Below are 21,734 nucleotides of genomic sequence, written 5' to 3'. Positions count from 1 at the left end.
TTTGGTGCGTTTCCAGTAACACTTGCGTACATGCTGTTGAGACAGTTGACGTTGGAAAAGAGTGTTTGTGGGGAAGTCTTTAAAGGCGTGCCAAGGCTTACATCTTGATTACTCCTGTCATCAACCCGAATTTCAGTTTTCAGCAACTGAAGTACAGTATCTAGCTCATGGCTTCATGGTCAACTGGGCTGTTTCAGGATGTGACAAGTTGTGGTGTTGGAGCGCTTGCAAAGAATTGGAAATTATCTTTTACCTTCTCCACTACTCCATTTTTCCTAAGAAGAGAACAGTTCAAGTGTGAAAAGAAATTCTCACCAATGCTGTGTTCTTTGAGAATATCTTAGTATTACTGCTCGTTTGAGTGAGGAGAGCAGCGGTTTGGCTGTCTGGCACATTCTAATTTTAGCAAATGATGCCAGATGGTCTGGTCCCATCATTATTGTTGCAGTCAACTTTAGTGTGTGGTACAAACCTATCTGCATAATCTTGACTGCATTTTCCTTGTGAACAGCTTTGACCTCCTCCCTCTTCCTTCCTCTTTCCTTTTATCTATGAATCCCTTCTGCTGGCACTTAAATGCAAGTCAAGTGCATGTATTTCACATTGTGACATTGGCTCAACACTGCCCACTTCTCAAAAGCTGCCAACCCATTGCTAATGTGTAAACTTAGGATCCTTGAAAAGTATGCAACGCTGCAGCAAACTATGGTGATAGTTCTGTGGAGTGCTTCGGCTGTATGCACTGTTTACTCCGCAGAACTCTGAATTTCAAAAACTGCAGCGTGCAATGAAGTCTAAAAGTGTCTAAACACATTTATTTGTCTTGAAGATAGTGCCTTTTCTCTGTCTTGCCACACATCAAACTACAATACTAACTTCATAACTTTGTGATATCAATGAAAGTGATTCTCCAGCTGATCTCACTTTCTGACCATCTAGTTCTTTGTGGTGGTCCTTTTACATGATTCAGATCAGTATTGTAAATCAATGTGTGAGCAGCTTTGAATTTTCATTAATTTGGAAATAGACAAGGCACATCTTCTTTCCTATACATTTTAGCCCTTCATGATACGAGATCATTTTACTTTGCTGATCGAGCGAAACCAGTCCAATTTTCAGCAGTGGTGGGTTGTGGATGATGCGTCATTCATGGTGAGTACATTTAAAGAAAATCCTAAATTATTTACCTATTATAAAGGAAGGGGAAATGGGAGAGACGTGTTATGTTTCCATTGGAACGATTTTAGATAGTGTTGGATTGAACTTGTTTCTTTGGTTTTACCAGTTGTTTTCACCTCCATCGGGGTCTATTGAATCTGTCAAGATCATTGATGACTTCAATTATTTGCAAACGTTTTTCAGATTGGACATTAGTTGCTCTTTTAACCCGCCAACAACAACTAAGCTTACAGGAATCCTTTTTCCTCGTCTGTTTGCTTTCATGAACCAAGACATCACCACATTTCACCCTCCTTTCTAGTTCCTTACATTCACCTTGAGTCCACCATAAGACTTTTCTCACACCTACCCAACTTACAAGCTGTTTCATACCTAACATGTCTCAAAACGGTCGTCTATTTCCGTCTGTTTCGTCTATTGTCGTCTGTTTTCAATACAAAATAAGACAAAGAGTTAATGGAAAGTCTCAACTCAATATGGAAATGGGTTGGTGGTGTGTTGATCATCCAGTCATCACTTGTGGGCATATTACAGTTAAAAAACAACTTCTTGTTGAATTGCAAGGAATGAAAACACATGCTGACTTACTGAAAGGCAAAAAGACTTTCCTTTTCCTAATGATGGCTGCATGATCATCTTCTCTGCTGTATGCAGCTTGAAGGCTAAAGCAATTGTGTTTTCCTTTTAGTTTTAAGTTATTCCAAGTTCGGTTATTGTATCCACTGTGCGTTCTTTGTTTCCCCCTTATTTGACTTGCTAGGACATTCTGTGCAACTTCCTATGAAGCATGGAAAACACATGTTTGTTCTCTATATTCCTGGTGTTATTTCATTTTTATTTATTTAGTTTTAAATCTGTCTACAAGACTATTGAGTAGGCCTTTTTTTCAGCTATCTTACCCAAACTTAGTCTTAAGTTAGCCACAACACATACATGGATATGCTTGAACTTCAAGTCTTCATTCAGACACTCAATAATTTACTTCACAATTTTACTTGACTTTTTGTCTTTAATATCACTAGATTATGACTTAAAAATGTTTTTATTGCAGCAGGAAAATCTAGTGTGATGGGATTCTTAATCAATGTTTGACTTGCAGGGGCTACTCCGATTTGGTTGTGGTTGATCCTTACGCTGCTGATCAGAGGTAGGATCAATTTTGTATTTGCTTGGAAGTTGTCAATCAGTTTGTGAAACTGGTAACACCCAATTTTGAAGCTACATTTTGTTCCACTAGTGCTGGCTCAACCTTCCAAACATCATTGGCCCCAAGGGGTCTTGTTCACATCCTGGAGGACTTCTGTCAAAGTGAAGAGGTGAAGTGGAGCCACCTTCAAGGTATACTAAAACTCTTTGTGACTTGTTGGTCTTATATGTAGAGAGATAAGGATGCTGATGTTAGCTGGTTTCTTCTTCGGCAGGTCCGATGGGTTCATATCTAAGAAGAACTTTTAGGTCAAGTGTACCAAAGCTTGAGCTTTTATTTGTCAAAATGGCAGATCAGAACCCTTGTGAGTTGTAGAATGCCCAACGCTGAGTTAAACTTGTATCTGGTTGTGATTATGAGTGATCCTACAAGGGAACATTTTTGTGTGCCTTTAAAGCCTTTCTTTCGACTCTCTAGAAGATGTTTATGTACCTACTACAGCAATTGCTGTCAGGTGGGAGAAAATATATAAAACCATTTATACCCAATAAATGTTTTCTGTGAGCCAATCTATGGTTTGCATAAATGGTATGCTATCTGTAGGTGGCAGTTGTGAATGCATTCAACTGTTTTCATGTACATGTGTTATTTGATTTCTTTATAGGCCTTGTGGCTTAAGAAACAAATCCAATCAGTTTTCTTTTCAAAATGTATTTCTTTGTTCTAAGTCAGCAGCACAGCTCTGTTCATTTAAAGAATAAAGTATACACATATATGAATTTACACTTATTTATCTTTAACAATCCATAAGCCAAAAAGTCCCTTGAAAGCACATTGTTATTTTCATTGAAGCACAAAAATACAGACATATCTTTACACATCCTATACCAGCATACTTCAAGTAAGCAATTCTTATTTTGAATTCATTACATCGATTGAGGCATCAACTTAAAGTCACAAATATTCAAGTTGCCTATCCACATCTCCACTTTTTATGTAATCAATCACCTTATATATTCCAACAAAGAAGTTACATTTGAAATAGTAATCTTTTTGAAATATGGCATTCAATGGTGAATGCTAGCTCATCTATCCAACTTGTGGAGAGGGATGCCTGCTTATTCAATTGACTCATGGACTCCTCCACAAATAACAGCCTTAAGTAATAATGTGAAGCACTGCCCGAGAGGCAATGCACTTCAGTTCATGCTTAAATTATTCTGCTGACTACATATTGGGAATCGGTTGCTTTTATCTGTAACTTCTGCTTGGACTGAGAAGAACCATTGCCATCAATTCATGTTGCAGTGCTGCTATGCTCATTCTGAATCTGATGTAATCCAATCTTTTGGAATTATGAGGTGGACCTGATTGGCCACTTGAGTAATAATAATGCAATTGACTATTGTTAAGCTGTCTCTGTTCTTGAAGCACTGCCTTCCTCATGATTATTAAAGCTATTTATATATAAGAGTCTTTTAATTTTTTAAAGAGACTAAAAGGGTATTTTGATCCATCAACTTGAGTGACTTAATGTAAGACCAAGTTGTAGAATTTGAATGTGCTGGAAAATAGTCTCTCAGCCTTACAAATATTATCACAACTTTTTTCATGACAACTGTCACTGCATTTGAAACTGCACAAATTTCCTTTGTTCATGGATAACTTAAAAAACCATTTAACTATTATTTTTTAAAAGAAACAAGCTTCTGGCTCTTGGTCATTCGCATATCTTCACTTTGAAAATAGATGAACACTCAGATATCTTCACAAATCATCAGTGTGCATTTACAGGGTAATCATTAAAAAAATAAAAACAATTGTTCTTTTATAAGGTGCTGACTCAGTTGAAACAATGATCTTCTTGCGTGCAACTTTTCCACCAAATCCCAGTCTACACTTCTCCAATTTCCCAATCCATTCCCAATGTAATAAAATTAACTGATTATTTTAAATTTGTATTAATATTATATGGCATACTTCTGTTCAAAGACCTTCATTCTTTACCACCAAGTATTGTCTACCATACTTAAGGTTGATTGCCAACCAGAGCAAGTTCTTATTCGCTCGCTTGGCTCTTGCGTACACATTTTTCTGAAGCTGTTGCATTGAAAAGACAGAAACATGCAGATGTATCGCACTCGAAGACCTAAAACATTCATTAGCTGCGTAGAAACCACTAGAAACATTGAAAGAAATCAAACTAAAAATTTGTGGCTCAGTTTTAATGTTGAGCCCTTTTCTAAGTGTTTCAATCCAAGAACCCAGGACTGAAAGACAATCAGGGCATGATATGATAGAAAAACCAACTAATTACATAGTAATCATGTTGGATTTTCAGAGCAATGTTAAGCTAATGTCATATGTCTTTTTCTTTTTAAAAGAAAAATAAAACACCTATGAAGGTAGATTGATGATTTAGGCCAAGATCAAGAAAAGTCAAAAGTGTACTGTGCTGCATTTTTAAGCCAGTTACAATTATTTTTTTTTCAAATTTGAAAAGGGATTAGTAATAAATACACATATTTACAAGCATCAAATTGGGGGAAAGGAAGGAAAATTGATGATAATTCAATTGTACAATTAAAATTACACTTTCTTGTGATATTTTCAGCTTATTTCATTCTACCCTTTTAAAAAACCTAAAGCACTGATTGTAGCACACGAATATACATTTAGGAGTTGGCAGGCACCGGTTTGTCTTCCATATTTAATACAAGAACTGCTTCAACTTTATCTCTGACCCAAGCCAAGGTAGTCGAATCTTCACTGGTTATACTCCGCTCTTCTCCAGAGAATGCAGAGAACGTATCGTCCTGTAACGAGAAACCATTTTAAATCCTCGAGCAAGTCCTCGAGCGTTTTTGACCGACATTAAATTTAGACTGACTGTCCTGTAGGACGAATTTTCAACTTGTTCCCATCTCACCTGCCGCACTTTGAAGATGAGTTTGTTCCCTTCAAGCTTGGGCACTTCCATGACGTCATCGACTCTCACAGACCACTCTACCTCGTTAGGTCCCCACTGCCGGCATCGCTCCAGCAGGAAAACATGCCTGTGGATGAAACCCCGGCATTAAGAGGGAAAGTCTGGAAAGGACATCGGAAGTGAATCCATGAGATTGTACGTACTGAAGGGTGACGAGCAGGATGGCCTTGCCGTCGGCGCTCAGTGCCGTGTGAGCCCAGTACAGGTCTGAGTCCACGTAGTGGCCGCGGCTCAGAGTGTGGAGGACCTGCTGCCCGGTGGCCTCGTACACGGAGAAGGGTCGCAGGCCTTGGAAAGGGTTGAGGTGGCGGGGCAGCCTGGCGCGCATCACGATGTCCTCGCCCAGCTCGGCGGCCCTGCGGATGCGCAGGCGGCGCAGGCCGGACAGTTCACATCTTTCCTCTCCATCCTCTCTAAAAGCTACTTTGGTCGGCGAATGTACACTGTACCTCCTTATGCCGTCGTGCGCCATGGCGATGCAGTCCACCACTCCGCCGCCCGGCTTGCTCATAAGTCCCATGAAGCCTTTGCCCGTGCCGCGGAAGAACCCTTCCACGCCCTCCTGGGGCACGCCTGGAACAGAGCTTGGTTGCAGTACCTTGTAGAAGCAGAGTAGCTTGAGAAATGGCTTCTTGCTTACCGAGAGAGGGCTTCAGGACGACGCCGGACATCCCCATAAGGACTCCCATGGAGAACGTCTTGCTGGCGGTCCTGGCCAGCTCGGGCAGGTCCGTCGACTGCTGCAGGCACAGCCGCCGCTTCTGCAACGAGAGGCCGTGTGTGGGAAAGGGTCGGATTTGGGGTCGGTTTTCGGGTCGAAAGCGTGAACCCACGACCCTTACCTTCTTGTACTCGTCCTCGAAGGTGAGGCTGGAGAGCACGGCGCCGAGGGAGGGCGCGAGCATGGACAGCCCGCTGGCCTCCGCGCCGGTCAGGTTGCCCAGCAGCGCCTGCGCCGCCCGGGCCAGGTCCTCGGCGAACTCGTCGGGAGACTCGATGGTGCCCTGCCAGAGTAGAAGGCCATGAGGACGACGCCAAGCCGGCAACACGCACTGGGGCACTGCAAGGAGAACCGACTGACTCACCGTGCAAGGCTCGTAGAAGAACTCGCCGAAGCCGTCGGTGAAGTCGCTGACGAGGCCGTATGGGTTGCCCAGCACGTCCAGCCCCAGCACCATGACGTGCACCTGCTGGATGAGCTGCGTGTAGTAGTGGCGCCGCACGTCCCACTCCAGGTCCTTGCGCGTCGACTGCAGCCCCTTGCGCTCGAAGTACGGCATCCTGCACAGAGCAGGCCATCCATCCGTCAAGGTGGTGGCCGAGACACCAAGGCACGGCGCCGGGTCGGCGGCCAGATCACTTACTTGAGCCGGACGTTCTTGATCTCGGTCATGGAGGGCACCAGGGCGTTGAACACGTAGTCCAGGGTGGGCCGCTTGCCCAGCAGGGTCTTGGTGCACGGCGCGGGGCGCGCCGAGCCGCGGTGGAACATGCTGAGGCGGAGGCGGATGGGGGACAAGTGCACGCACTCGATGACGGGCTTGGGCATGTCTTCCTTGAGCTTCTGCAACGGGAAGGCGGAAAGGGGAGGCGCGTCAGCAGGGCGTCACTACACTACACGCGACCAGCGCAGGTCGGTGGAAACTCACCAGCCCGACGAAGTGCACGGGGAGGTAGCTGAGCGCGACGTCCTGCCGCAGCCCCTCCAGCAGGCGGTGTTGCTCATCGTAGGTGGTGGTGGCGCTGGCGCCCTCGGACGTGCACGACGGCAGCTCCAGCAGCGCGTCCAGGAAGTCGCGCTCCAGGTTGATGCAGAACTCCTGCACTAGCACCTTGACGTACTTGTACACGTCCTGGTTGAAGGCGGGGCGCGCGCGCTTGAGCACTAGCAGGTCCAGGCAGGGCTTGAGCAGGCCGCGGCGCGCGGCGTGGCGCGCGGCGTGGGGGTTGCTGCCGGGGCCGGCCGAGCCCGAGCCCGCCGCCGGCGCGGGGCACAACACGGTGGGGAAGTGTGCACGCGGCAGTTGGTTGTCGAGCTGCAGTCGGTGCACGCTGGCGCGGCAGTACGTGAGGTGTTCCGAACGCCGCACCTGCAGCCACAGCGCCGGGTTGTACCGCCGCCGCAGCTCGCCGTAGAACGGCTTGGTCATGTACATCTTCTCGAAGTCGACCTGGACACGGAAACGCGCGGTGAAGTCGACATGGGGCTACGCGAGGCGGGGCCTAGGGACCTACTTACGTGCACGAAGTCCTTCATCTGGGCACGCTTGTGGTCGTGGCGCCACTTGTCCTCGATCCAGGACGCCAGCTCGACGCTCAGCGGCTTCCAGCGGTGCGCCACGCACACCTCCCACACGGCGGCCGAGTCGGCCAGGCTGAGGTACGCGAGCTCGCCGCCGGTCGTGGTGAGCGACAGGCCCACCCCGGCCAAGGACACGAAGGCCTCGAGGTGCGACCGCTCGGACTGGATGCGGCGCCTGGCGTTGAGCGACACGCGCTCGTCCTGCGTGAAGAGCAGCACCCGCTGGTGGCCCTCCAGGTAGCTCACCCAGTACACCACCACCTTGTCGCGTCGCGTGCGCTTCAGCTGCTGCGGGTTCAGGAAGGCAGAGCGTTAGACCGGCACGGCAGCCTCGCCAGCCGGGACGAGGAAGGCGCGCAAGCAGACTTACCTGCGACCGCAGCAGGTCGTCGGACTCCGTGTCGTCGCTGCTGGAGGAGCCGCCGTCCTGCTTGGGGGCCTTGGGGGCCAGCAGCTTGAGCCCCGCCGACAGCTTGGACGTGACGGTGGGCGCGGCGCTGGCGGCCGTGGCGCTCGTCGCGGTGCCCGCCCCGGGCGGCTGCCGCACCGAGTGGAAGCACACGCGTTCCTGGCCGTAGCCGTCCTGCGACACGAGTAGGCCGTTAGGAAGCTGTCGGGGTGGTACGCGGTTCGGCCCCCTTCGGCCTCGGCAGCCGCGCCTCACCTTCCAGAAGTCGGCGACGAAGCCCTTGCTCTTCTTGTTGTACACGTTCCAAAGCAGGCAGCGCTCCTTGGACGGGTCGTCCCACGTGTACAGCATGGACTGGTAGGGGCTGAGCAGCGCCACCTGGCCCAGGTCCTGCTGGTGCACCTTGAGGAACAGGTCCTCGCACAGGTTGTCGACGCGCAGCGGCGCGTCGCCCTCGGCGTAGCCGCGGAACACCACGGCGAACGGCATGTCCCCGCCACCGGACACGTCCACCACCAGCCCCGTCTGCGGCAGGGAGCAAGGTCAAGTCAAGGTCGCCGCCGGGCCGCGCCGGGCCGGGCGGGAGCGCCTGTGGCAGCGAGGGTAGGCCGCCGGCCCGCGCAACAGACGTGCGGGCCGGCGGCCTACCCTCGCCACCGCAGGCGCTCCGCGGGGTGCGTTCGCAACGTTTCAACGTTTCAACCCACACTCTGCCACTCACCCCGCGGTCCATGCGCAGTACGGTGGTGTGCGTCTGCGTGACGGGGAAGTGCTGCGACACGAGCTTGCTGTCGCGGAACTTGACGAACATGCGCATGGAGTCGGTGACGGGCCAGAAGGGCTGGCACTTGTCGGGCGCCAGGTCGATCCACAGGTCGGCGCGCTCGTTCTCCTCCATGAAGCGCAGCGGCCTCTTGCAGCGGTTGTACACGATGAGGTTGGGCAGCAGCGTGACGATCTTGGTGAGCTGCGGGCACGCCGACGACAGCTGCACCGACAGAAGGATGCGGTAGTGGCGCCGCCGCTCGCGGTCCCGGCACACCACCAGCCCGTTGGTGTCCACCGTGTCCAGCGAGAAGGCCGAGGACCAGGAGGAGTGGTAGGCGCGCAGCCGCACGCAGCGCCGCCGGATCTTCCTGAAGCTGAACAGCAAGGCCTCCTCGCCGGTCACGTCGTACACCACGTCGGACAGGGAGCCCTGCAAGCAAACATGCGCGTCTCTTCAACTTGGCCAATTCCTTTCCAAGCTGCACTCTGAGGCTGAAGCTTTGAACGCTCGGCCGTGGCTGTCGCCAAGGCTGTCGCTGTTGACTCACTCTGAGCTGCAGGGGCAGGCCGGTCTTGTTGATGATCCAGAAGGGGGCGTGCAGGTACGCCACGCAGGTGCCGGACCGGTCCACCCGCACCGTCAGGCCCAGCTGCTTGTTGCCGCCCTCCGTGTCCTGCTCTGTGGTCATGGTGATGGTCTTCTCCTCCAGGTCTGCAACGACAAGGTCAGTGTCAGGCAGTATCCGGGGTCGTCAGGGAGCCGAGGGATGTGCAGCCCGCGTACCTGGCGTGAGGTTGAAGGAGCCGGACCAGGCCAGGCCCAGGTAGGCGGGGACCTCCACGGTGACGCGGTGCATCTTCTGCAGGTTGAGGAAGTACTGCGACACGCGGTCGCCAGCCTCCACCCTCTGCTCCCAGCTGATGGCGGGGATCTTGAGCTCGACGGCGAAGGGCAGCCCGTTGTAGAACTGCAGCGGCGGCAGCAGGCGCAGCATGTAGTTGGGGATGGAGCGGTACGTCTGCTTGACGTGCACGCCTTCGGAGCACACCACCTGGCGGAGGCAAGGCAACTCGGCGGTGAGGCGGGGGAACCAACCAACTACCCCGTCCTGAGTGCTCTACTTACCCTGCAGGAGAACGCCTGCGGGTCCTTCTCGTCCTTGGGCGGACAGAAGAAGTCCTTGGCGGTGTTCATGTCGGCAGCGAGGTCCTTCCACCACAGGCCGCTCTCGCTCACCGAGAACCTGGCGGCACATTCGTTTTATGCAGTAATATCCCTCAATCATCTCCCATGATTTTCTTTAAATTGAAGATGAGCACTTACGGGTAGTAGGCTGGGTGGAAGTGCACTTTGCAGTTGTAGGCCACGTGCAGAGGCACGTCGCACACCTTGTCCGGCTCCAGGTTGACGAACAGGATGGAGTCGTCGAACGGATTGGTGGACTCGCCGATGTGCGACAGGCCCAGCCCGTCGAACACGGACTTCTTGTAGTAGAGCCCGATGGAGAACGTGGTCTCGTTTCGGATCTGGCGGCAATGCATCAACGGTGATGATGACGTCAGGAAAACGGGCGACGCCGGTGGCGGGAATCGAACCGACTGACCTGCAGCGGCGAGCGGAGAGTGACTCTGTGGTACTGGCTGGTGGACTCCACGTCCATCATGATGTGGTAGCGGATGTTGTTGCGCGCGGGCAGCAGCGCGTGGAGCTTGCTGCAGCTCCGTCGCGGGCACAGCACTTGGATGGGGTCGAGCCCTGCACAAACATACTGATAAGTAAAGGACCGAGCTCTGGCTTCGCTGTGGCGCCGCGCCCCCCACGGACCTTCCACATTGACGGTGAGGCGTAGGTCGGTGATCTTCTTGTAGAGGTCGCTGATGGTGTCGGGCGGAAATTTCATGACGGGGGAGAACAGGTCCTGGTCCTGGTGGGACGCGTCGCAGTAGAACACGTCGGCCTCGGCGCCGTCACCCGAGTACAGGTTGATGTCGTAGTCCAGGTACTTGTGGTGGTGCGGCGACGCGTGGGGGCTGCCGGGGAGGGAGTCGGACTCATCGTCGGGGGCCTTGGCCAGCACCTTGTCGGCGCCGTCCGGGCCCTTCTGTTGACGGAAAGGTGGCCTTTAGAACAGTCCCGCCTGCATGTCGGCGCCGTGCCGTCGGCGCGCTGCCGCGCTGCGTACCTCAGCTTTGGTGGTGAGCACGGCCGTGCTGCCGAGCCCCAGGTTGTTGTTGAGGCTGAGCGGCGGGTAGGGCGAGCCCAGGTTGTTGTTGACGGGGTCCACGTTGAAGGAGGCACGCAGCCGGTCCAGCACCCGCAGCGCCGCCGGGGTGGCGGTCAGCTCCAAGTGGTCCTTGGCCTGCACCAGCAGGTAGTTGGAGTGCCGCTCGACCGGCTCGGCCTCCAGGCCCGAGTCCACAGAGTCACCTGCAAAACCGAGCAATATTTAAGGCAGTTGCAAGGGCAGTTGTCTCCAAGGCGGTTATCTTTCTGACGTGCGGCAAAGGCCCACTCACTGTGCTTGGTGAGGAACACGGCTCTCTCCTGGTTGCCGATGACGGTGCTGCCGCCCGCGCTGGGCGTCTCCATCTCGGAGGCCTCCTCCGTGGCGCCGGAGGGCTCCGCGATGCTGGACTCGTCCGACTCGCTCGCCTCGCCCTCGCTGCTGTCCCTGGAGGTTGCACCGCACATTTTATACTCATTCCGTCGTTGCCTTTCGTCGACGGCTTTGAGGCAAGCTTCTTACCCTGAGAAGAGGTAGCCGATGGCCCCTGCCAGCTTTTCCATGACGCCGTCCTCGTCTTCCGAGTCCGAGTCGTCAGGGTGGCTCGCCATGCTCATAGTTTCTGCAAGCACACAGGTCCGTCATCGCGTATCTGCTCATTTCCGATTCGTTTCTTTAAAAAAGGTTTTGGTCCGTACCCTTGATCTGGCCCTCCTGGCCGCAGTCGGAGCGCGGCCTCCTGATGAAGGTCATGCTGTGCTCCGGCTCGGTCTCCTCGCCGGAGGTCTGCGAGTCCTCGGGCTGCTGCGGGTGCTGGCTGGCGTTGCTGCGCTTGCGGCTGCTGGCCCTGCGCGGGCCGTCGCCCTCCCCCTCGGTCACCGAGTCCAGGCGGCTGCTGATCGGGAAGGCCTTGGCGCGGAACAGCCGCACCTGCAGCTCCCACGGCCGGAACACGTTCTCGGCCTCGACGACGGGCTCCACGAGCGGCTCCCACGCGCCCAGGTCGCCGTTGAAGTAGGACGCCTGCAGCTGCAGCTCGGTGCGCAGGTGCAGCTGCGTGGACCAGTCCTTGACGTGCGTCTCGGCCGCCGCGCGCACCAGCACCAGCGGCGTGCACTTCATGTCCGCCTCCAGCTCCAGCACGACGCGCACCTTGGGCACGGTCACCGTCATGGACTCGGGCACGTACTCCTGCACGCCCGTCCCCGTGTAGAGCAGCCCGTCTGCAACGACATTCGGGTTGAGAGTGTGGTCGCTCAAGGCTGCGGGTCCCTCCGTGGCGCCACTCCGCTTGCCGCTCCGCCACTCACCGCACGGGTCCGGGAAGACGTAGGGCTGCAGCTTTTTGGCGCTCCAGAGGTCCTCCGCCTCGCTGGCATTCTGCGTGGCCGCGGTGGCCGCGGTGGCCGCCAGCGCGGGGTCGGGCTCGTCGGGCTGCAGCGCCGCGTGCACGTCGTCCACCACCTGCACGAGGACTCGGTTCAGACACACATTGCCACTTGTTAAATTTAATTATTTTTCCCGTTTGTGACCGACCTCCATGATTGTCCGCACGGAGCTGGCGCACAAGTGTATGTCGACCGGGCTCACGCCGGCGATCACCTTGACTCCCTCCTCCACCGTCTTGAAGCTCTTCGTGAACTCGATGTCGCACGGGAACAGGACCTGGTGGCACGGCCGCCGCCCGGCGCCACTTGGAAGGGAGAGCACCTGCCCATTCAAGTCAAGTCAGTATTTTCTGAAAGTATTTTTGTGTTGTCTTTTATCATGGGTCCGTCGTGTCTAAACTCACGCGCAAGCTCGCCAGCGAGCAGTTGAGCGTCTCGCGGTAGGCGTGGCGGTTGTAGTCCAGCGTGATCTCGGTGCGCAGCAGCAGGCCGTGGCCGAGGCCCTGCTCGTGGGCCTCTGACGCCAGCAGCACCTCGGGCCGGCGCAGCTGCAGCGACACCACCAGCCCCGCCTGGTCGCCGGCGCACGACGCCCTGGACGAGAAGCAGCCGCTCGTGCTGTCCTCCGAGCTGGGTGGCCTCTGTGCGGCCTGACCCTGGCCGCCCTGGCCGCCTTGGCCGCCCTTGTGCTGCAACACGACGTGGTTGGAGGAGGCGGGCACTTTACCGCGGTTACAGTGTGGCACCATGTGGCACTGTCGAGCACACTCACGTGCACGTTGAGGTCACCGACGTAGCCCTGGTTGATGAAGCCGCCGTCGGCGGGGTGCTCGCCATCGCCGGGCAGGGCGTCCAGCAGGAAGCGCGCCATGGAGGCCAGGAAGCTGACGGTGAGGTTGAGCCGCGTCTGCTCCACCAGGATGTCGACGCTGCGGTCGCCGGACTGCGACTGGCGAAACGTGAGGTCCACGATGGGGGGCTGCGACACCGAGATGGACACGCAGTCACGCTGCGTCGAGCCCGCGTGCGAGTGGAAGATCCTGCGATTGAGGACGAGTTACCAAACTTGTGACTCCACAACTAATTCCGTTTTCCTCATTTTGTTTCCCAGCGCGGCACGTACTTGGTGAAGCCAGGCCGCCGCTCGGGACGGATGTCCTCCAGCACGCAGGTGAGCATGGACGTCCGCAGCTCCAGGCTGCGGTCCGTGTACGTGTCCAGCGTGATGGAGGCCTCGCCCAGCTCCAGGCGGCACAGGCCGTGGTTGAGGTCGCGCACGGGCGAGCTGAGCACCTCGTCCACGTCGCTGAAGAGGGCGAGCTGCACGCCGTCCAGGGTGAGGCGCACGCTGGACTCGCGCCGGCCCTGCTCGTTCTGCGCGAAGAACTGCTGCAGCTTGCGCACCGCGTGGTCGCTCTGGTCCTTGTCGGCGTGCTGGTGGCTCGGCGACAAGGCGTCCAGCGGCGACGCCGACGAATCGTACATATCTGCGCAAATGGCATCAGATGTTAAGGCCAGTTCAGCGCGCATTGCACTTTACATCTTCCCGCCTTGTCTACTCACCGAAGATCCGCCCCTCGGCCAGGTTGTCGGCCCACACCGCCAGCAGCGTGGCCAGGTCGCGCTGGCCCAGGTTGACGTGCACCATGTCCATGCCGCCGCTCACGTCGTACAGCAGCACGGGGTGCGCGCCGAACACGCCGATGGCGGCGGTGGAGGCCACGCAGCGCTTGATGTCCAGGCGCAGCGACAGCGGTTCCAGGATGGGCTCCTGGATGTGCAGCGCGCCGGCCAGGGTCATTACGGCACGCGAGAGCTGCACTGCGTCCAGGCGCACCAGCACGTTGTCGATGACGACGCCGCCCGCGGGCCCGCCGTCGGGGCTCGACGTCACCACCTCCTTGAAGAAGTTCTCGACCGTGAGGTCGCCTGCGCGACAAAGAGCGGTTATTCCAGCCGACGTGAACACTTCCCTCTTGGGTCGGTGCTAGGGGCTCACCGAGGTTGGCGACGATGAGGTTGGGCGAGGCGGACTTCTGCGGCAGCAGCAGGGCGGGCATGTGCAGGTCCAGCGACACGTGGAGGCGCGTGGGCCAGGTGCGCAGACGGCCCAGCGCGCGCTCCGCCAGCCTGCCGGCCAGCGCCAGCCACTGCGGCACCAGCCCTGGCCGCATCAGCGGCTCGATGAAGTGCTGCAGGTCCACGGCCAGCTTGTAGAGCAGCACCACGCTCAGCCGGCCCAGCTTCACCTTGAGGCTGCCGTCCGACTTGACGTCGTCCCGGTCCGCCAGCCCCGAGTGCTGGTAGAGCCGCGGGGCGTGCCGGACGTACTTGAGGTCCAGCACGCGGTCGTCGTCCACCTGGCCGTTCGAACCGGCGTCAGTATTCTTTTCGAGTTTGCAATGCTAACAGTCAAGTCCTTTGCTGACCTGCAGGACGCGGTGGTACAGCGTCATGTCCGACAGGTCCTCGCAGGTGATGCTGGTGAGGTTGACCCGCAGAATCATGCGCTCGTTGGCCTTGAACAGGCAGTCGCTCTCGAGGCCTGCGACGCGCAAGTCCAGGAAGTCGAGGTCCGTGTCGCACAGCCGCAGGTGCACCTCGCCCAGCCTCGTGGAGTAGCTGAACTTGGTGGCGCCCTGCGGGATGGGCGGGTCGTCCGAGCTGTTCCACAGCGCCTTCACGTAGGCCCTCGCCGCGGAGACGGTCGGTCTCAGGTCGCCCAGCGCCGCCGTCGCGCGCGCCAGCAGCGCGTCTCGGCTTTGTACTCTGGGACAAAATGAAAAATTAAACTTTCAGATCATTTATACTGTATCGGTCTGTCATTGCGAATGGCTGGACGGTTTGGGGGTTGTTCGTAAACTACGTGACCTGGCCATCAGGCGCTACGGGTTGCGGTTGTTGGGTAAACTGTGTCCGGCGACGGCCAGGTCTGACAAGACTCTGGCCGGGTGGGTTCGACTCCCACTGGCGGTCTCTTCTGCCCCATCCTTTCGCAAAGTGCCGGGTCACGTAGTTTATGGGCGGGCGCGTCCACACTCACTTGTGGACGATGTACTGCAGGTACTTGTTGAGCGTGATGAAGGCCTCTTGGTGGAAGACCAGGTTGACGGTGGCCACGTCCACGACCAGGGACTGCTCGACGCTGTGGAAGTGCGACTTGAAGTCCGGGCAGTTGGAGCGCACCTAGAAGAAGGCCAGAGTTGGTGAGTGGAGGGAGTCCGCCGACAAGGCCACCGAGGCTGGCAGGAAGTGGCACTCGACGCTCCGCGCACCTTGCGGTACAGCAGGTTGAAGGCGTCGTCGTCGGTGCTGGAGCAGGCCGTGGACACCATCTCCAGGTACTGGCCGGTGCCGGCCGGCGCGGCGTGCAGACGATCCACCAGCTGCACTGACCCCACGCTGGCCTGCACGGCCGGGCCGTACTCCATGAGGGCCGAGTCCCAGCACAGCTTGCCCAGCCGCAGGAGGAGGTATGGCTTGTCCACGCGGTTGCTGGACCGAGCCAGGTTCACCACCACCTGCGTCACAAAAAAAATATTTAAAACAATTTTGTTTTGTATTGTCACTTTACTGTGATGAGCGCGTAGTGGATGCACACCTCCCCGATGGCAAAGCGCAACAACATGGTGATGGCGTTGTGGGGCGAGACGTTGTCGTCGAATCCTGGCAGGTCCACGGTCCGCGCCCAGAGCTCCATCTCCTCACTGTCACTGTGATCCGATGACGCGAAGCTCCTGCGCAAGAACATGGCACAGCGTCACAGCGTACAGGGTTCCTCTATTTACTGCCTGCTCCTCGCCACGCCTCTCGGTCTCAACACACTCACTTGTCCACCTCGAGGGCGGCCACCTTGGGCGTGACGGCGTCCTCGGCGACCACGCCGCGCACGGCCCTGACGGCGGCCTGCGTGACCACGCTCCTGACGCGGGCGAGCTGCTTGCCGGTGAGGCTGGGCGCCACGCGGTCGTCCGGGAAGGCCTGGCCGCCGTCCGCTGCGGCGAACGGGTCGGCCTCTGGCGGGTCGCTGGTGCGGTAGGTGGGCGCGGGGAGGTTCTCCAGGAAGTCGAGCGCCATCCCGATGCGCCGGTCCGACAGGTTGAGCTTGAGGCTGGCCACGGACACGGTGAGCTTGTGGCGCGCCAGCTGGCGGTACTCGGGGCGCACGCTGTTGGAGAAGACGACCTGGCCGCGCACCTTGGGCACCAGGTGGAGCTCCGAGTCCTGCATCTTGCGCGACTCCCACCACTCGTCGCCGGAGTCGCAGAACAGCACCTGCGTCTCGGAGCACTCGACGTGCAGCCGGTCGTACAGGCGCTCCTCCATCTCCATCTGCGTGGCGTCCTCCAGGCTGACGCCGGGCGGCTGCAGCTCCGTGCGCACCACCACCCTGCCCGCGTCCAGCACCAGCACCTGCCCACCCCTGCGCCAACCCGGGCCAAGTCGTTTAATACACTGCAGCAACTTGATGGCGCGTGTCCGCGTCGCCCCGAGACTTACTTCTGCATGGAGCCGGACTCGGGGATCACGATGTAGGGCCCCCTGACGTCCACGCTGACGCAGTAGGTGTTGCGCCGGGAGAGCGCGCGCCGGCACACGACGGCCGCGGTGTCGAAGCCCTTCTTGGCCCAGGCCCCCGCCGCGGAGCACAGCTCTCTGAGGGGCCTCGGCTTGGAGCAGCAGAAGCTGAGCAGCTCGGACACGGCATGCTGGAAACGGAAATGGTTACCATTGGGGTTTCTCTCGAGTTTTGAACTTCTTCGTGCATGCGAGTGAAAAATTCTGAAACGCACTTCATGGTAGACGATCTCCATGGGCTCCATGGTGATGGACACCCCGAAGTCGGCATCCGTCTTGGAGGGGTTCTTCTCGATGTCGATGGCAAGGAAGTTGGAGTAGTTGTTACCTGGCGCACCAACACTCAGTTAGTACTGGGACACGATCCAACAACAACCTCAACATGACTCGAGTTGGCACCTGAGTTAACGTTGGCGGTGACGAGCGGCACGAGGTGGTGCTCCAGGCTGGCGCCCTCCACGACGGCGCTCTCCACGCGCATGGACAGCTTGTAGGCGTTGGCGGCGGGCCGCGTCTCCAGACTGACGAGGAGGTGCGTCAGGTGGCTGGCCAGCACCTCGCCCGTGTCCGAGAGCAGGCTCACGGAGCAGTTAACCAGCGTCACGTTCAGTTTGTGTTCTACAAAGGGGACGTATTATTACAATTTTTGAAAACATTTTTTTTAAAATGTTGGTTTGTATTTGATGGTGTCGCACCAATGTACTGCCTGGGCTTGTCTGGGTGCTGGGATCCCTCCGCGTAGCCGATGGCCTCGAACAGGCGGTCGCGCTCGCTGCCGGAGAGCTGCGCCCAGAGGCCCCGCGCGCGCTCGGCGCGGACCTGCAGCTCCGGGGACGGGCTGCGGCTGCCGTCGCCGACGCCGCCGCTCGCCGCGAACCACTTGGACCACCGCGACGGCGGCCGCGGCCCCACGGCCACGCGCTCGGGGTTCTCCTTGTGCAGCAGCAGCTTGGCGTGCTCGCGCGCGATCAGGATGTCCACCACGTCGAGCTGGTCCTCCAGCTGCTGCAGGTCGAGGCGCAGCTCCGTGTCGTTGGGCTGCAGCAGGGCCTTGGCGTAGGCGTCGCGGTACCGCGCGTAAGCCTCGCGGTGGCGCCGCACCCGGCTCCAGGTGTAGGGCCTCACGCGCTGCTCCAGCACGGCCTCGCACGCGTACCGCCACCACGCGCGCGTGCCCCGCGTGCCGGCCGGCAGCACGCGCCCCGCGGGCCGCGACGCGTGGAAGCGCCACGCCACGCGCTGGCGCTGCAGGGACTCCCACAGGCCGCGCAGCGACACGAACTGGTCGCGGTTCAGCCGCAGGGACACGTCCTCCACCACGAAGTCCACCAGCAGCTTGGGGACGCGGACCTCGTTGGAGCGATTCACGATCACCTTCACCTTGGCCGACACCGGCTGCACGACTGCGGAAAAACAGAACAAAAACAAGTGTAACACGCAGCCCATTTTTCTGCATAAAAAATGGTGTAGGCAGTCCCCATCAGCACTCACTGAACTTGAGGGGGTCGGCGCCCGTGTTGAAGGTCTTGAGCCCGCGCTCCATGGCCTCGCGCCACACGTTGAAGGGCACCTGGTCCGGGTCGCAATCGCCCACGATGGGCCGCCCGTCCTTGTTCACGTACACCGAGAACGACTCGATGCGGATCAGCTGGTACACCGACGTGGCGCCCGGGCTGCTGGGGCACGGCTTCCACTTGCTGCAAAGAAAGCATGCTATTTCAACCTTTGACGAGTTGCATGTTGCATATCTCCACCTTCAAGCTACCGACAACACTCTAATGATTGACTTTGTTTGACGGCTTACTTGTTGGTGAACTCGACGGACAGGTTGAAGAGGCAGATGCCGCACGTGAGGGTGACGTCCGGGTCGGGGTGCATCATGGTGTCCTCGTAGCGGATGTGCACGTGGCGGATGAACACCTGCAGGTTGTTCATGACGGTGGTGATGAGGTTCTCGAGGAAGGAGCCCGTGTCGGGCATGCCCAGCCAGTCGCTCGAGTCCACCGCGTCCAGGTGCTTCTTCTTGGCGGCGCGGCGCAGCCGCTTGTCTCGCTCCGCGCTGTACGGCCCCTGCAGCACGGGGCCGGCCACCACGTACACATCCTGCGAGACGAGGAACAAGGACCGAGGTTCAAACACCCGCCAGTCGGGCGAAGAAAAAGCGCGCTCGAGGTGGAGCGCCTGTGATGCACCGGGTAGGCAACCCGAACTCCCGCCCGCGCTGCGTGACGCCTCAGTTGCCTACCCGCCGTACCATTACCATTACGGGCTAGACCACTGCAGTCGCCTACCTCGATGGTGACGATGACTGATTCAGTGTAGAGTCCGCTCCAGGGGATGTTGAGGGCCACCCTGCCGATGGTGCCCTGCTTCACCTCGATCGGCAGGTCGAGCTCGTACTGCGGCAGACAAGGATTCCATGGCGTCAGACTGCCAAAGCACTTTTTCTTTGCTCTTTTTTCAGTGTTTTACTCACAAGGGCCTCGGGTCGAATGCGCAGGTTGTGGAGCTGCACATCGCCGCCGAAGATGCCTACGTTGAGGTTCTCGGTGTCCAGGTCCTGGACGTACTTGCCCAGGAACCTGTTGAGCACGGCGGCGACCACGCCTTCGAACATGGCGGCGGCGTGTCACGGGCTGGCCCGCGCCCAAGTCTGCGCCAAGAGAGAGCACTTCCAACAACATATGTTCGCTGCGCACCGCCTGACCCAGTGGTGGCTTCCCGCCCCACGGGGTCACGAGGATCATAGACCGCGGCCGTTCCCGACCCCTACACTGTTAAAACACCGTGGAAAATTGGAACGCGCGGAGCCAATTTAATTGGTGAATAAGACGATGTCATTGCTGCCAGAAATGGCAATTACTTTGCGTGCGATACGCGATCACACTGTGAGTTCGCTTTCGCTTTCTTTCAGCGAGTGGAGGTGCGTACGGAAACAGTCAAATGTTTCCGAGCGATCATAATTCTTGTTCTGCAACGAGGTGCGATGCCCTCTGTGCTACACTGTCAAGGACACCTGTTGCTGTCCAAAGCAAGAGAGAGGCCCGTTGGTTCAACATCTGCTTCGAAAAGTGTGCGCGGGCCTCGCGCGTTCAACGGGCGTTCAATAGTCTGGAGAGCGAGAGGGGAGGGGCAATTGGCAACGCATTTTCCAGCGAGACCGAGGGAGGGGGAAAGGGGGGAGGGGTTGACGTCATCACCGTCGGCTGGGAGCACTGGGCGAGCGGCCGTCTCCCTGGACCGCCCGGGCCGCGCGGGGGCGGGGCTGGAGCTGGGGCTGGAGCTGGGGCTGGGCTGGGGCTGGGCTGGAGCTGGAGCTGGGGCTGGAGCTGGGGCTGGGCTGGGGCGGCCAGCGACCCGAGCAGCCATGGGTCCGCTCCCACTCATCGGCCACGGGGGAGCTCTGAGAACAGCTGGCCCGGGCCGCTAGCCACGGGGTGGCCCACGGGGCTCCGGACGAACACCCCGTCCTAGTCCACTCCGCCCGGGCGGCGCGGGCGGCGCGGAGGCAGGGCGGGGGTGGGGGAAGCGCGTGGCGCGGCGTGGGCGGGGCGCTGCGGGGCCGAACGGCCGAACGCCGGCCGAGGGTGGATCGATGCGTTCGGGAAACTTCGTGCCTCGGCAGCGGCGGCGGCGGCGCAGCGGCGCAGCACCCAGCGGGGCGGGGGGCGTAGGGAGCGGGGAGGCGCGCAGAGGTAACGCAGCCGAAATGTCCGGAAGGAAGATCAGCGCAACGTCAAGCCAATCGCGCTCCGGGACCTGGGACTGGAACGGGACCACCTGCCGCGGTGTCCCGCCTCCAGACTCTCGTCCTCCACCGCCACGTCAAAGTGAATTCCCGGGACGACACACAGCGGGATGGGGTCGGCGGGCACGACCAAGCCGTGAGACTTCAAAAGTTTGACCCTCCTGACTGCTGTCGCGGTACGGCTCGGAGTGTTAGGCTGTGCAAAGCGCAGTGCGCTGAAAATCAGTGTACTCCGGACGGCGCGCTGGGGACATAAAATATCTCTGCTCCCGCAGCGTCCCGTTCCGCAGCCCCCGCGGATCGTCCAAGGGAGGACGGCCTGCAAACACGTTGACCTGTCAATGCCGAGCGTTGTCACTGCCAACGTGTGGCCAGGCTGACAGCCGGCACCCTCCCTGGGCACGTCCTGCCCGACCTTAACGGCGTCCTCTTTGGCCTCGGCGTCGAACGCGCGCGGTGACACAGTGGAGGCAACACACCGCCACTCCGTCGGCCTAACCTCCCGGCAATCAGCTGATGGCGAAGGGGTTGTGGTCGCCCTGGCCGCGCAGGCCGTCGCGCGTGTGTGCGCTCGTGTGTGTCAATGAGTGTGTCGGCGTGCACAGGCTGTCCCGGTCCTGCCGGGCTGTCTCTGACGTCAGGTGACGGGCGACGGCCCCCGCGGGGCGGGGCGGGGCGGGGCGGCGCGGGTTGGGCGGGGTGGGCGAAGCGGTGGGCGGGTTGCCGCGACCATATGTTCCCTGAGATCGTTACTCACCGATCTCACGACAGGGCCGAGCCCGTGCGCTGCGGCGTGCTGCTGCGCTGCCCGCAGCTCCCCGTCAACGTCGTCGAGGCCTCCATGGCCCCCATGGCCCCTGAAGCCCCTGCAGATACGGACGCACTCAGCGCTGCGCGGTTCCAGATCCCGTCCCGTGCATGGGGTAGGCCACACTGCAAAGCAGCCCCAGCAGCGCGGCAGGGCGGGCGGCACCGCCTTCTAGCCTGCGCTGCTACGCCCC

The 21,734-nt window shown here is 58.1% G+C and overlaps 1 protein-coding gene across 1 annotated transcript; it reads right to left on the bottom strand.

Annotated features, from left to right (window-relative positions):
- Positions 1 to 3,031: 3,031 nt before the first annotated feature.
- LOC117652623 (vacuolar protein sorting-associated protein 13A-like) lies at positions 3,032 to 21,644 on the bottom strand. Its single transcript, XM_034397680.1, has 44 exons — positions 21,491 to 21,644; positions 19,462 to 19,638; positions 19,277 to 19,384; positions 18,790 to 19,088; positions 18,477 to 18,682; positions 17,681 to 18,388; positions 17,385 to 17,603; positions 17,201 to 17,313; positions 16,908 to 17,116; positions 16,237 to 16,830; positions 16,009 to 16,144; positions 15,683 to 15,928; positions 15,451 to 15,593; positions 14,837 to 15,176; positions 14,407 to 14,767; positions 13,971 to 14,336; positions 13,531 to 13,894; positions 13,180 to 13,447; positions 12,812 to 13,096; positions 12,556 to 12,729; positions 12,330 to 12,483; positions 11,718 to 12,242; positions 11,542 to 11,641; positions 11,312 to 11,466; positions 10,978 to 11,222; positions 10,620 to 10,896; positions 10,399 to 10,550; positions 10,119 to 10,321; positions 9,921 to 10,038; positions 9,579 to 9,846; positions 9,343 to 9,506; positions 8,748 to 9,224; positions 8,282 to 8,551; positions 7,988 to 8,200; positions 7,555 to 7,905; positions 6,965 to 7,486; positions 6,680 to 6,879; positions 6,401 to 6,596; positions 6,158 to 6,319; positions 5,956 to 6,076; positions 5,765 to 5,888; positions 5,459 to 5,671; positions 5,256 to 5,382; positions 3,032 to 5,142 (listed from the first exon to the last, which is right to left on the bottom strand). The coding sequence occupies exons 2-44, from the start codon at positions 19,600 to 19,602 to the stop codon at positions 5,002 to 5,004; spliced, it is 10,758 nt and encodes a 3,585-aa protein (XP_034253571.1). The 5' UTR covers positions 19,603 to 19,638; positions 21,491 to 21,644; the 3' UTR covers positions 3,032 to 5,001.
- Between the last annotated feature and the right edge of the window lie 90 nt (positions 21,645 to 21,734).

Source organism: Thrips palmi, unplaced genomic scaffold, assembly GCF_012932325.1.
Source record: "Thrips palmi isolate BJ-2018 unplaced genomic scaffold, TpBJ-2018v1 HiC_scaffold_7, whole genome shotgun sequence".
NCBI lineage: Eukaryota > Metazoa > Arthropoda > Insecta > Thysanoptera > Thripidae > Thrips > Thrips palmi.
This window is presented reverse-complemented; position numbering and strand designations above follow the sequence as displayed.

Excerpts from the sequence above, each read along its gene's own strand:
- LOC117652623 (XM_034397680.1), bottom strand. The coding sequence starts at position 19,602 with ATGTTCGAAGGCGTGGTCGCCGCCGTGCTCAACAGGTTCCTGGGCAAG. Across the intron at positions 5,383-5,458 it reads ATCCTGCTCGTCACCCTTCA|GCATGTTTTCCTGCTGGAGC; the intron begins GTACGTACAATC and ends TTTCATCCACAG. Across the intron at positions 5,143-5,255 it reads TCATCTTCAAAGTGCGGCAG|GACGATACGTTCTCTGCATT; the intron begins GTGAGATGGGAA and ends TTCTCGTTACAG.